The sequence below is a fragment of the Ambystoma mexicanum genome, chromosome 7p, assembly GCF_040938575.1.
Source record: "Ambystoma mexicanum isolate Mex_15411 chromosome 7p, UKY_AmexF1_1, whole genome shotgun sequence".
Taxonomy (NCBI): Eukaryota; Metazoa; Chordata; class Amphibia; order Caudata; family Ambystomatidae; genus Ambystoma; species Ambystoma mexicanum.
Genome location: NC_090939.1, coordinates 862,109,134 through 862,124,290, shown reverse-complemented (window position 1 = coordinate 862,124,290; position 15,157 = coordinate 862,109,134). Strand labels below are relative to the sequence as shown.

Genomic DNA, 15,157 nt, shown 5'->3' with positions numbered 1-15,157 from the left:
TCTGAAGTCCCTGGCGGGATTGGTGAGTATCAAGTTCAAAGAGTTCAATGTGCCCGATGTTCACTCTTGTCCCCTTCCTTCCTTAAATTGCAACTTAGTTCGTGAGAAGAAGGTCTCGTAGCTGCTGCTGGCGTTCAGGTAAGAGTCTGTGTTACCCAACGCTGTCCGGTAACTATTGCATGCGTTAACGTGTTGTTTTTCTCCCTCTTTACAGATGCGGCATATGAAAATGTGGAGAGTTATGGAATAATACCGCCGGTGGTAAATCAGGTAAGTCTATGGTGGTAAGAGGTTGTATTTGTTGATTCCCTTGGCTCACCTTGTTTTTTCTTGTGTCCCCTAGGTGCCGGATTACGGCGAAGAAATGATGGAGACAGTGCCGGATCGAAAGATGCTGTGAGAACTGGTGAGTATGGCGCCGTGCTGGAGCTGGCGAAGCGACGCGTGCAGGACTGATGTACTTTCCAGGTCCGGAGATGAAATGGTTCCGGAATTAGGTGAGGAATTTGAAATAAGTTCGTTTTCTAACCTTGTCCTTTTCTTCTTCTTTATTCTAGGAGCTCCGGATTCGAGGCGTGCGTGGCAGAAGACTGGATGCTGGCTGCAGGCACGCAGGCTTAGCAGAAGACTGGATGCTGGCTGCAGGCACGGTGAGTGTCACGCTGCTGGATGCAGATTAACGCGAATCATGTGCTGCTGTTCGGGTGTGGTTTAAATAGCCTCCAAAATAGTTCCAGGTAAGGAGTTCCCTAGAGCCACGCCCGAGTAAAAAATAGTCCCTGTAACAAAATAGTCCCATCCAGGCCTCATGTAGGCTTGGACTCTTTTGCAGCATGGTCTGCATCAGGTAAGTAAAGTCTATGAGCCTGGCGCCTATGGTGCCAGGACTGAACCCAGACACTCCCTAGCCGTGGCTGCTGAGGTTTCAACAAATGTCTGGATGCCTGCTCCCGGAGCTGAGGGCCTTGGTCCTGATGCCCGGGGGTAGGCATCATGACAGAACCACGGTTGTCCCGCCCACATGGGAGCAACTAGGACGAGCGTCATCGATTCCCTGTTCATCTTGTTCACCACCTTCCTGATGAGAGGAGTTGGTGGAAAAGCGTATGCAAACATTCCTGACCAGTTCATCCACATGGTGTTCCCCTGGGAGCCTGGTTGTAGGAATCTGGATGCGAATCTTGGGCATTGTCTGTGTTCGCTTGTGGCAAATGGGTCTATGGTGGGGGAACCCCACTGAGAGAAGAGATCTCCTACGATTTCTCTGTGTAGACACCATTTGTGCTCCTCTGGTAGGGGATCTCTGCTTAGTGCATCTGCTAGAGAATTGAGATCCTCTGGAATATGTTGCGATGACAGGAAAATGTTCCGTCTGAGTGCCCATATCCAAATTCTCTGGGCAAGTTTGGACAGATTTGGCGTCCCTCCTTGTTTGTTCAGGTAGAACATGGCTGTAGTGCTCTCCATCCGGATTTGCACTGACAGATTCAGTAGGTAGGGCTCGAAGGCTTGAAGCACTTTGAATACTGCCAGAAGCTCTAGCAGATTGATGCGATTCTTGGCTACTGATTGAGACCAGAGACCCTGAGTCGTGTGGTGGAGATGGTGAGCTCCCCACCCCGTTAGGCATGCATCGGTTGTGACTACCGCCTGTATCTCGGGATCGTAAAAGGGTTTCCCGTTGGACAGATTTTCTCTTGTCCACCAGTGAAGGCTTTGTACAAGTGTTGGCGAAACGATCACTAGATCGTCCCACTGAACACTTGCCTGAGACCACTGTTTCGCCAACCATTCTTGCATGGGGCGCATGCGCAGGCGCGCGTGGGGGACCAGGTAAATACATGGCGCCATCATGCCTAGCAAACGCATTGCTTTGTGTACCGTTATCTGGCGACCGGCCTGATATTGAGGAATTTGCAGTAGTATATTCCGAATTCTTTCCTCTGATGGAAAGGTCAACCCCTCTTGTGTGTCTAGGATAGCTCCTAGGAACTGTTTGGAGGTGCTTGGCACCAGACTTGACTTTTTCTCGTTTATTAAGAAACCCAATTCGAAGAGGAGGTCGATTGTTCTTTGAATGTTTGTTCTGCAAATCGCTGGGGTTTCTCCCGTGATGAGCCAGTCGTCCAGGTATGGGTACACTGGGATTGCCTCCCTGTGTAGGTGTGCTGCCGCCACCGCCAGTACCTTGGTGAATACCCTTGGAGCCGAGGCTATACTGAAGGGCAGTACCTTGAACTGGTAGTGCCGACTGTCCACCTTGAAGCGCAAGTACTTTCTGTGCGCTGGGAAATGGAAATATGAAAATAGGCATCTTTCATGTCCAATGTTGCCATGTAGTCCCCCTTTTTTAGGAGGGGGATTACCTCTTGGAGAGTTGTCATGCGAAACTTTTGGGGCTTGACATATTTGTTTGCAGGCCATAAGTCTAATACTGGGCGCATTGTTAAATCTTTCTTTGGCACAAAGAAGTAAGTTGAATAAATACCCCTGTTTACCTGGTGTCCCGAGACGAGTTTGATCGCGTCCTTTGCTAGCAGATTGACGATCTCCTCGAGGAGGATTCTTTGGTGGTCCAAAGAATGTGTTCTTTGTCTTTGTCGTGGAGGGTGGTTTTGGGGACGCTCTAACAGTTCTATGCAGTATCCTGCGGATAGCACCCATCTGTCTGATGTGATCCCCTCCCAAGCTTTGGTGACTTTGGAAATGCGTCCTCCTACTGGGGATGCGTGAGAAGGGACCCTGAGCAGAACGTCACTGTTTTGGGGGAGGCGTGCCGCCGCCTCTACTAGGGCTGCCTCTACCTTTACCCCGTCCTCTCTTATTCCCCCTGCTATAACCTTGGGTAGACTGTTGGTTATTGTTCCACTGCGTACCCTGGCCCTGAAGAATAGTTTGACTCTCTTTGGGAATTTTGGCCGCGAAAATTGCCATTACCCCTTTGATTTGGGGGTTTGGTGGTTAGCTGACCTAGGGACTAAAGTGTTTCATACTCGTCCTTGGCATTTTTCAGCGCGTCCTCGACCGCCTTACCGAACAATAGATCTGGCTCCACTGGTTTGTCTAACAATGATGCTTGGGTTTCGGCCTTGAATCCAGACTGCCGTAACCAAGCATGTCTCTTGATAACAGTACCACCTGCTTTCAATCTACCAGCATTATCGGCGGCATCAAAGGTTGCCTTTAAAATGCAACCGGATACAGCTCTTCCTTCCGCTGAGACTCGTGCCAATTGGCTCTTTAGGGGCTCTGGGGCGGAATCTATGAGTGCTGCGACTTCCTCCCATTGGTGGCAGTTATAACTCACCAACAGGGTGGTGGAGTTGGCGATTCTTGCTTGGTAGGCGGAAGTGGAGGCAACCTTTCTGTCGAACCCATACATTTTCTTGCTCTCCTTGTCGGGACGAGCTTCTGATGATGACAAGGGTGTTCCTGCCCTCTTGCGGGTGTTTGTAACGACTAGGGAGTCCGGTTTCAGATGCCCTCTTATATACAGTGGGTCTGATTGGGCTGCCCTGAACAGTTTCTCAATCCTGGGGTTGACTGCCCTGGTGAGGTTGGGGTTTACCAGTGAAGGGTCTATTCTTCTTTGGATCGACCTAAGGATAGGGATGGCCTGCGCAACAGGTCTCCTTTCTCTCACCAACTCTTCGGCAAAATCTCTTTCCTCTTGAGCACCCTGGGTGTCAATGTGGAAGTGGTTTGCTGCTCGAGATAGGACTTCATTTAGGAGGGGCTGGTTGTCGACAGGGAAGTCGGTAACCGGTGGTTCTTTATCTACCGGGGAATCTACCCAGTATATTTCTGGGTCGTCCTCTTCCTCCTCTTGTTCCTCATCGTCCCCATAGTATCCTGTCCCAGTCTGTTCTTCCAACATGCCCAAATCTGTATCCTCACAAAGGGAAGGATGTTCTTGTTCTTGAGAAGAAGGGTGAATGTGGAAGGGATCTGAAGACCGTGTTGTTTCGAACCGGGACTGTTTACTTGAGGGGATTGGATCTTTGGAGCCTGAGGGTGCTGACCCGTCGGGGTTATAAGTGAGGAAATGTTCGGGATTTTTAGCATAGAAATCTGCCAATGATGACATTCTTGACATGACTCTATCTATGTCCTCACTAGACCACTCTCTTGAACTGGGAATGACTCTGCCTGGGGGGGGGGGGGGGTTCCCTGTCTCATCTATAATAGAGGTGTGAGACCTGTCTGTCTAAGTGGAGTGGAATGTTTCTGCAGTGTGGAAGTAGGCCCAGACTGCTTCCTATGTTGTTTTCCCCCCTTCCCGTGGCTGGAAGAGTGTTTTCCTTGCTTCTTTGGGCCTTCTGAGCTTTTCGATGCCTGGCGTCGAGCTTCGGTAGTGGTGGTACTATCCTTCGACCGTGTAGGTTGGGATTCGGGAATGGGCGTTACTTGGGCTGCTGACGCCGGCTCCTGGAGTGCGGTCTGGGGATAAAGGTTGGTTTCGTCTTCCGACGATCAAACCTCGGTTACCTTGGGGAGCGAGGCACTCTTGGCAATAGTGGATGATTGCCTGGCGTCATGCGGCGATCTAGATCGCGAACGCCCAGAGTACGCCGATTCGGACCGTTCCCTATGTGCCTCTTCGACGTGCGCGTCGGGTCTCGGTGGGACTTCATGTGTTTGGAAGTGCTGTGGGTTGCGCTTACGTCGCCGGGGGGTCTTCCCCATAGCCGCCCTGCCGGACGACCTTCCGAGGTCGGGGACCTGCGCCTGGCTGTCTTTCAACGCTGTGTTGCCCTCGCCGTCCGAAAGTACGGCGTCGCTGCCGTCGCTGAAAGCACCCTCCGCAACCATGGCCTCTTGACGCCTGGCGTGGTGGACCCAACGCTTGGTGGAACGGTCTTTTAGTGTTTTAGGTTTGAACCTACTACACGCTCTGCAATTTGCCTCCAGGTGATCCCTTGGCAAGCAGAGATTGCACGTGGCATGTCTGTCAACCCAAGGATACTTGCGGTTGCACTTTGTGCTAAATTGGAAAGGGGTACCCTCCATACGCACCTTGAGGCAGCAGGCTGGTAAGTGTAGGAATATATATAAGAAAGTATATAAGAGTGTAGAGTATGTCCACCCCCCACTCTCCCTACTTGTAGGGCTGAGGCCAGAGGCCTTCCGAGGCCCGGGCCGAGGCCAGAGGCCTTCCTAGGCCCACTCCGTTGTGAAGTTTTCAACGGTCGCTTTCTTCTCCGGTTCGGCGTCGAGTGTCGAATTTCGGTGACTCGACGTTAGGGTGGAGAAAAAGGGGAAATATAACAACATTTTTCAAAGTATGGCTAATGCCAGGGAACTCCGCGGAATGCTTCCGACCAGTATGGCGGAAAAAAACAATCTGAGGGTCCTAGACACGTGAGTGATCATCGGTACAGTGGACGTCACACTAGGGATAGTATTACTGGCACGCCCTGTGTCGATGCCCATTTTCGAGTTTCGAAAAACAAACTGTAATACTCCGCAACTTCCACTAGATGTCGGCCTACGCACAGCATGTGATCTAAGCAGATTCCACAAGCCTCAGAAATATATATATGTAAATATTTGTATGCAGGTATGGTTTTAGCGGCTGATTATTGATTACAGTGGTTTATTGAGCTTTATGAGAAATGTATGTTTTTTTGTTTTGTTTTTTTTTGTTCCTTCTCCACTTGTCTTCCCGATCTTAAATCTGGATTACATTTAGCTGGTTGGATGTTGGGGGAGGGAGTTGGTTAAGTTATTGTTGCATTTAGGTTGGCTGAGTTTTTTATGCTGAAGTTATTGTATTTTGATTTGTTTGTTGGATAATTGGAATAAAGTAGTTTAAAAAAATAAATAATAAAATGATCAGAATACAGAACCTAAAACAGGGTTTCAGAGTCTAAGAGTTGTATTTGTATATATTGTGTTTATATAGCGCTTTACTCCAAAGCGCTGTACATTATAACAACAAGATACATAGACATTTATAACAGTAGAAGCAATTTACAAAACATGAATCAAGCCAGTAAAACAGTAAGTAGAGCAATTAAACTGTGAGGGTAAGTGAGGGAAGGAGGGGAAGAAAGGGTATTAGGGTGAAGATGTAAGAAGGGGGAGGTAAGGGTAAGGGGGAAATGAGTGGGTAGGGAGAGGAGAGTAGGGGAAGAAGTGAGGGAAGGGAGAGAAGAATGAGAGGGGAGTATAGGGTATCAGGGTGGGGAATGGAGGAGGAGAGATTTCAAGGAAGCACGGAAGGAGGCAACGGTGGGGATGGAGCAGCAACTACTTTGATTTGTGGGTCTATTTGGGACATGATGCAAAACATTTTCCGCAAGCTTAAGGCCATCAAAATTGGGGATATATCTCAAACATGACAGGGATGATCTCATTGAGTCATAAGGCGTTAGGGAAGAATTTCAATTTTAGGGAAATTCCTCCCTAACAGTGGGCATCCTCTACACTTTTTGTTGGCTTCCATGGCTTTTCTTTTGTAACTAAAAGGGACTTCTACTAAGTCCCCCTGTCACTTCAATCTTTATTTCTGGTTGCCGGTCCTTTTTGGTATGATTGTATCACCCTGAAAGTGTTCTGTGGAGTAGACTGGTGGCAGTTGGCCATTTAGTTTTGGCTACACATGGTTGTAGCCACTTTAAAGTGTTAGTAGCAAAAGTCACCTATAACGTAGCCATGGTATAATAATGTATTTTAAGCCCTGCTGCAAGCCATTTTTTTTGGCCATTTCTTTGTCTGTGTGTGGATCACAAGGGATGGCCAAAAGTGAAATGTTCACGTTGTAGGCTCACCCTAAGCCCACAACGTCACTCAGGGCTGTGGTTTAAGCGGCTGTAGTCCCTTTTAATCTCCTCAAGAGTATCCCAATCTACATTCAGCATGACATTGCCAGTGTGTTTAGTGGAGTTTGGGGCCAGACTGACAGGTTGGCCCCCAAAAACTATTTGCTGCATTGAGCAGGTTTGGTGGGCTGATGAGGGCCAGCCCCTGATTGAATGTTTTATCAGTCAGGCTTCATATGAGTTCCTTAGATTAATTCCTGATCCTTACCTGAAGACTGCCATGAAGATGGACTGCCTGCAGATGATACAGTTTGGCCATATTTGCCGTTCCCTGGCTTCTTTGTTCTCTGCATTCTGCTCCTCCTTGCTGGTGGAATCCCATCTAGGTCTCTACCCTTTGTTTATTGATGTCCTCCTGGATGGACAGATCGACTGTCCTTGCTGGACTCTTCCTCACCTGCAGTGCCCGGACTCCTGGTAGCCCCTGTGTGGCCAAAGTGCCTAACACAGGAGTCACTACTGGTCTTCTTGGCTTGAAAAGCAGAGTTGCTTGCTGCTACTTTGTTCAGGTGTATTAAGGGCATCTTGGGTCACCTCCATCCGCTGCCTCCATCATAGGTCTGTTTCCTTGGTGGCTGGCTCTACCCTGATGCTCCCCCGGCTGACCAGTGATCCTCGTTCTGGAAGAAGCTTGTCACCATAGTCACTACTGCCAAGCTTGCATTGTGGGTGGTCCCTCCAGGCATCTTCATTGGCAGACATTTCACACGTGGGTCCTTGATGGGTCAGGGTTTAAGTGGGATACCTTGTCTGGATTGTTGCTTGTCGAACCTTGGGCTGGCACTCTTCATTGGAGTATTTTGGGCTGCGCGACCATCTGCCTGCCTCGCCTGCAAAACGTGCAGGCTAAAGGCAAAACGTACCCAACATTTCCCCATAACTTCAGCAGACCAATGAGATTTGTCCATTGATTTCTATGAGAGTAAACTTTGAAACTTTTTATTTAAACTCTTGAAAAGTTACTTAAACATGTACCCACCAGAACATTGAGATTTTTCCCTTGGGTTATCAAGTTTCTTGAACAGAAACTGTATTTGTAGGTTGTACCAAATATTATAAATAGAATAATAACTCACTGCGGTTTACGCTGAACCACAGAAATTCATGGAGTTGCAAGAACCACTTTTTGGCTATGTTTCTTTCTAACTGTTCTTGTCGAGTTAACTGGGGTCCCTTTTAACCCAATACTGCATTCAAATCTTTCTTCTTGAGGGCATAAAAAAAAAAAAGAAATCTTTCTTCTTATCTGCAGGCCCTCTGGGCTTTCTTCCTTTAGTGCCTTAACCCTTTTCCTCCCTCCTTTCTAGGAACCATATAGGCCTATTACTGACCAGTTAGGTGAGGCACTTATTATTGTCCCCAGTGGAGTGATGTGTAATTAAGGACCTAAATCACTATGTTTTTATTATATACTTTGTTGGTATATGTTTGCTAGTACTTCTTTGACTTCCTTTTACCAAAATGCAATAGCAAATAAGTGTAAATATATTTTTCAGCATATTATGTGTGGTGCTTTTTATTGTGTATATGACTGAAACACATTGTGCTGGTACCAGCCCATTGCTATTTAGAGTAAAGTTTGACTGCTCCGCTATGTTATTCACTTAGCATGTTTTGGTCCACCTTAGTGGACACCCTGTTCCCCCACCAAGTATAGGCTGTTTCCCACCCTCACCAAAGGGTTGCCCAAACCCCTCCTAACATAAGGGTAACAATTTAGTAGCATAGCAAACTGTTTACATTATCATTAAAGAGAGCAGTCTGTGAAAACCTTGTTTAATATAGGCCTTGCTGGGCCTTATGAATCGTTGGTGATAATTAGCTCCACTCTGATTTTTGCACAGCTCAAGTAAACCTGGTGCCATTTGTTTACATTCTTTGTAAAACTCAGTTACCAGTGCCTCAGAGGGTAGGGCCTTACCAGTCAAAAGGCTACTGATGCACATGATGGCTCCTCAATGGTCAACTCAACTTGTAAGTGGGCACAGGCATGTCTGCGGGATAAGCCGCTACATCCACTGAACTAATCTAGTCACCATTAGCATAGCATGAAGGAAGGCATTATAATTGGTAAAGCAGGTACTGAAACACTTCATACGAGCAAGACAACTGCTTTCCTCATTAACAATCAAAGGAATACAAGTTTTACAGTGACGCATAAAATAGGCAAGACTGTACTCCAGTCAATCTGCCTTAACGGCATATGTTGAAAGAAATCTACCCACTCTGCAAATAGCAGTGAACGTTATTATGCTGACGTAACAATTGAATGCCTCTGTTCGCACAGCATTTGAAAAGATGGAGCGTTGATTGCTCCCAAATATGCTGTTCTTTGTATTGTAATGAATTGTGTTTCTCACATATGTTTGCATTCTAAATAGGGCTAAGTAGTGGCAATGGCTGAAAGTGCCAATGTGAGCTAGAAAGAGGATCCCTTCCAATGTGCAACTTCAGTAACAATTAGGAAAGATGAGAATAATTAAGACAGATTGATGCCGCCCTTAACAGGCCAACAATATAGTGCCCATAAATGTACATAGAGTACAGTTGAGTAATAATAGGGCTCGCAAAAATTACTAGCCCACTCATATTAGCGAAGCAATTTTATAAAGGGCGAGAACCATTTCCATGGCACCCTACCTTGCTAGCGAGTATGGGGGATGTTTTAAAGTTTTATTTGGCATTTACTGCAACCAAACATTGTTTCAGTAAATTCCACATAAAAGTTTGACTGCATTGCTGGCTTTTGGGTGGCATAATTGCACCAAATGTGAAGTGTGCTTATGATGCCATGCACCATTTTACAGAAACAGTCGATAAATATGTTGTCATCTTGGGGTTGGTCCATTTCTCTTAAGTCGAGTATGTAGACCAGACAACTCTCCCTGCTGGTCTAGTGGGAGTTTTAACAATTTGTAAGGCCTGGTTATGTAAATTGTTTTCAACTAAGTTGTGGTTTCCCATCAATTCAAACACTGCATGGGCTGCTTGGGTCGGTGGCCTTGTAGGAGTGCCTGAGCAATAAAGCTTGGGGTCTTAAAATGGATTTTAGAACCAGCCTCTGCGGAGGGTTCAGAGAGGCCTCTCTATTTTTGTGAACACTTTACTTTTAAGACCTCTAAAAATGATTTAATTATGAAACATGAAAATCTGTGTGAAGTGAAAAAGAAAATGAAAACAGGTAAGTAACGTAAAAGCAATTGAAATTCAGAGAAACCAATGAAAGAACGCTATAAAAAGCAATGATAACAGTTTTACCCTGCTGTATAAAATATTGCCCCCAACACTTAAAAAGTCCTTCCCTACTAGGGTAAGTATTCACAGTATCTTTAAAAGTCCCAAGAAGATACCTTTGTAAAGCCAGGAGTCTTCAAATTTAAGAAACAAGTAATGGCACAGCCAAAAGAAGAGTACAATGTCCCGGTGATAATATAGCAAAGGTACGTTTGAAAGATTAGGGGGCCTCTCCCAATCACACCACTCTAGGGGAATGCTAGGGGGAAATCCTTGGCAAGAATGCCATTCACCATGACCAGGCAAGGGAGAGGTAGGGTGAGGACATTGCACCCATATAAACAAATGGCTTAGGGGTGTGTAAACTGGTATGAAAGCTCGCCCACCTCCTACTTACTCAGATTCCACTAGAAACCAATACTTGGGTTCCTAGATTCATTGGGACCACTTACTCCAATCATTGATTTCCTTTGCAGCAGGGTCCAAGGCCAGAGGCACATAGGTAGTTTTCAGGATCACATCCAGCTTGGAGGCAGTTCTGAATTCTGACAGGACTGTTTCTAATGCTTTGCCGCTGAATGATCCAGGAACCCTGAGACGCAAGACACAATGAAAACAGGCAATACTGAAGAGTACTGTGCACAGGCAGTGTCGGGCGACTCACATGGCGAAGACAAGAGATACTGTTCCAAAAAGGCCCTCTTCAAGGTGGAGAGCAGCAGGCCTGTTTTTAGGCTACAAGCTGACAATCTGCAAAATTCCAAGCTGCAACTCAGAACAGGGGCCGATGCCCAGCAGATGCCCTAGATGGAGCTAGTCAGCAGTCAGCCCATAGGTTAGTTCGGGGACACCGCCAAATGCTCCAGAGAGCAGGATCGGCATGCAGGGATCCAAACTGTAAGCACAAAAGTGATGGGTGGAAGTTTTTGAATTAATCCGAACCACTGGCATTGCTCTGGGCAACCTTCCACACCACCGTTTTTTAGCCCGTCTACGCCATTGCAAAAGGGGTCCAGCCATATGCAAATCAGTCAGGTACTGCCACCAATGGTAGCAGCCCAGCCCGAACTGCTAGGCCAGGTCCCCTCTGCACGGAAACACAAGCAACCCCAGACATGTTTCGGCTTTGTTTGGCCTCCTCAGTGAGGTGCAGCTTGGTTCCCTATGGCGCTGCGAGCAAGGGACCCACGTCTGCGCATACCCTCTCTCACATAGTGAAACAAACAGTAAGCACAAAAGTGATGGGTGGAAGGTTTTGAATTAATCCGAACCACTGGCATTGCTCTGGGCAAATGCCAGTGGCCATTCCCACAGGGAGGAATAGCCATCTACTGAGGGTGTCTAAGCCCGGGCTTTTTTTATTTTTATTAATTAATCCAATTACAATCATAATTCCATTTCAAAAGTGGGGTATCTGTCAACCAGAATCCCTTTTCATTAAGCTCCATGCCAAAAGCATGGGGAGGCATCTCTCCTGATCTGCAGCACCTGTTCCCCAGTGGCACAGAGCATGTTCAGAAGTCAGAGGTACCCTTTTAACAGCTGCTCTGACAGCCAAGTCACTGCAATGCAGAGGCTGCATATAAAATGTGCATCACTGTTATATTGTAAAGAAGTATCATCCTGGTGGCAGTTTAATCTTTAAACATAGGCCACAACTGAGTTTGAAGTCTGGGGGCTGGTAATTCACATAATTATTAAAGCCACACCTGATTTGGATCAAACACATGTTAACACTGTGATCTTCGATCAGCTGTTGAAGGATTGTGTGTATTCTAGTCAGAGAGGTTGTCTATGTCAGTCAGCAGGACAAGAAATCAAACTACGATGCCCTTCTATTGATCCTTTGTGTGGTTGGGAAACACCTCTCTACAGCAGGACAGCCCCCCAAGCAGGTGCTGTCCTGGGAAACAGGAATTAAAGGGCACACCCTAAACAAAAAGGACTAGCCTCATACCAGGGGTGTTGCATACCAGAGGATTTTTTACTACAGTAACCCAACCCCCTTCTCAGGCCCACAGCATCACAGGGAACTTGGCACAGTTGGGGGAAGGATTCCACCATCTCGTTTCTCTCTGTGCCTCCCCTTCCTTCTCGTCTCCTTCACTTCTTTAGCACAAGGCACAGAGTATGATGCAAGAAGGCAAGGACCACTTGTCAGAAGGATAGGGATTGGTCCCCTTAAAGCAGGCTTTCTTTTATCCAATCCCATGTGGACATTTGTCTATCAAAGAGGAGGGTCTTCCAGCCCTTCCTCAATTAATTCCTAGACTTCAAGAAAACATTATTTTGGACCACTTTTGGAAGAGTTGACCTTTCCTGTGCCCCCTGCCATGGAGGTAAAGATTGAGAGTTCTATGGTAGAGGGAAGCTCTGCTCCCGAACCACTCCCAGGGCACATTGGGGGGTGACCTGCTGCTGAAGCAAGACCTGCCTCTCTGCCAGCTACACCAGTACCCAGGACATCACTGTATGTGAAGGATCCATGCAGATGTTTGTCAGCCTCCTCAGTGTTCAGTTAATAACAAGGACAATAAGAGCCATTAGAAGTTTCCCGGTATCCCGCTGGTAATTCCGGCAGGATACCGGAAAACGAACCTACCATTACCAGCGCCTTATATCCCGGCCTTACCGGGATATTGCAGGAGCTGGCAACGGTAGTCATTCCCCATTTCATGGCGTCCCATAGGACTCCATGGGGGGAACTGCTGGTATTTCCCGCACTGGTAATACTGGTGCTGGAAATACTAGCTGTTTTTAAGTCAATGAACCCCCAACGGCAAAGTTGTATTTTGGTGGTGCACGTAAAGTGGCAGTAACTGATTTACTGGCACTTTTATCCTGCATCGCTAAACGTGTAATGACCCCCAATGCCTTGTCCCCGAGCCCCTGGATTGAGACTCACAGCAAAACTGCTTCAAGCCATCTGCGAACCACGTTCAACACCCTTCGAATCCATGGCAGCCACCTGAGCTGCATTTGGCCCTCTCTTTGATCTTCGAACTGCTGTTGCTGCACCTTTGAACCAGTTTGATGCTGCACCGTGCCAGCTGAGCACGCAACCGACATGGCTCGAACCAGACGCTCCTAGCTGCAGAAAGGTTATGAACCATTGTGTCTCGACTAAGTGCCTAGATTCACCAGCATTATCCTCTTTGACCTATGATCGAACATAAAATTGACCCTGGTGCCTCCATTGACCCGCTTCATTAGAATGCTGCTTTGAACTGCAACGAGTCTCTTCAAATCAGACTCGATGACTGCTCCCAGTCTGGATCACTGCGACTTGCTGCATCCGATTCGAACCGCTCGAACAATAAGAAGCCTGTTTCGATGCAAGAAATGATTAGCATATTATTAGAAGGCCCCAGCCCACCTGGTCCATTTGTTGGGACCCTAGATAAGGTCCACTTTCCACCCTTTCACCACGAAGCATACCCTTTTTGAACATTGCGCTATTTTATAGCCTTTTTTCCTCCCTCCTAAGTATCTAGAGTGCTTGCATCTTTATATTCTGCATTTCTTGGGGCGGGTAGGGAGTGAGAGAGCGCAGACATTGGGGAACCCCCCGCCCCCTAACCCGAATTAAGAGAGGAAATACAGATTGCACAATCAAAACTTACGACAATACAATTTACCATTTTTTAACTTATGGGGTTGAAGTCACACACAATCCTTAAGAGGGTTCTTTATAAAACAGAAGAGATTGCTGTTGTAAATATTAGGAGATAAGACTAATATAATTGTTTGAGGTTTACTGTAAACAAGACTGACTTTAATTCTGGTGTTATATAACTTTAGTTATTTTTTTCCGAAACAAGTTGAAGAATGAAATACCATCTGCATCCCTTACCAGAAACCTCAGATAGAAATGTGTCTACAGCGTCTTTAGCAATTTTAACACCAGACTTTAGAAGTTCAGCTGCATCTTCTACACCCAGTCCCAGGTGTTTCCGAAAGCCTTCCAAGCTTGCCTGGTAAGTGGCTGTCGTGATGACATCTGCACCACTCCTAAGGAAACTTAAATGAGAGAAAGTCTGTACAAGCATCTATTAGGAAGCATATATTTTTGACACAAAACAGCTGACGGAATCACAGATGTTTTTTGACCATCCATGCAGAAACAGAGCAAGTAACCTCAATCCCTAGTGTAGCCCATGTCCACATCTCTACAGTTATCCGTGGGACCTAATTCTCATAAAAGAAGCAAGTCACTTTTACAACAAATCTAGAAATGTTGGCACCAAGTAACTCTTCTAATTGCAGGCTGTGTCAATTAGGTCACAATAAAAGAACCATCACTTATAAAGTAGGACCTACATCTAGAGTAAGTATAAGTAGAAAGGTAATTGCATGGGGTCTTTGTGATTAATGCAAAAACAAAATTTTGTAATTTTAGTTTTTTCTTTTTTTAGCACATATATATGCTGGGGAAGACCCCTTCACCCCTCCCCACCTCCCCACCCCGTAGGCCTCTCTCCATTACCTCTCCACCTTTTTTTATTAACTTAAATACCCCCCTGCACATATATAGGGTAAAATGGGGCTTTCAAAATATATTTTGGGATTCTAAATTATTTCATTCTTTATTTTGGTATGATCCCATTGCACATGCACACCCACACTCACACTCACTCAGACAACCAGCCAATAGTTATGCTCTCCAAGAAGAAAATATGTAATGTAAAAACTGTCTTTATTACTATGAAAGGATCTGCTAAATTCGTATTGAGAAGCAAATCACACCAATGCTCACTCAAGATTTGCTTTGCGATTTAATGGATGATTAGAGACCCAAATAAATTAGAGTCAGATCTTACATAAATGGAGTACAGCCAGTAAAACATGGCAAACAACATTGTATTTGCAACCATCATAATCGGCATGTACCAATGTGCAACACTGGTACACAGTGTCATCTCCATACAACTGTGGAACCCGTGCCAACCAAGGTAGGAGGGTGATTCTCCATTCGGCTTCTGTGGTGGGGAGGGGGTGTGGATTAATCCACACAGCCCCTTATGCTGACAGGGTGGCAGATGAAATATACCTTTAATGGGCATTTAGGAGCAAAAGCCAGGGCTGTGAAGATGAGGTGG

The 15,157-nt window shown here is 46.3% G+C and overlaps 1 protein-coding gene across 2 annotated transcripts in view; it reads right to left on the bottom strand.

Moving 5' to 3' along the window:
* Positions 1–15,157, bottom strand: part of LOC138526383 (homocysteine S-methyltransferase-like) — a 421,515-nt gene that overhangs the window by 304,882 nt on the left and 101,476 nt on the right. For both annotated transcript variants that reach the window (XM_069637059.1, XM_069637057.1), the window contains exon 3: positions 13,912–14,078. In XM_069637059.1, coding sequence (XP_069493160.1) covers positions 13,912–14,078 — 167 coding nt within the window. The remainder of the gene's footprint in view (positions 1–13,911; positions 14,079–15,157) is intronic.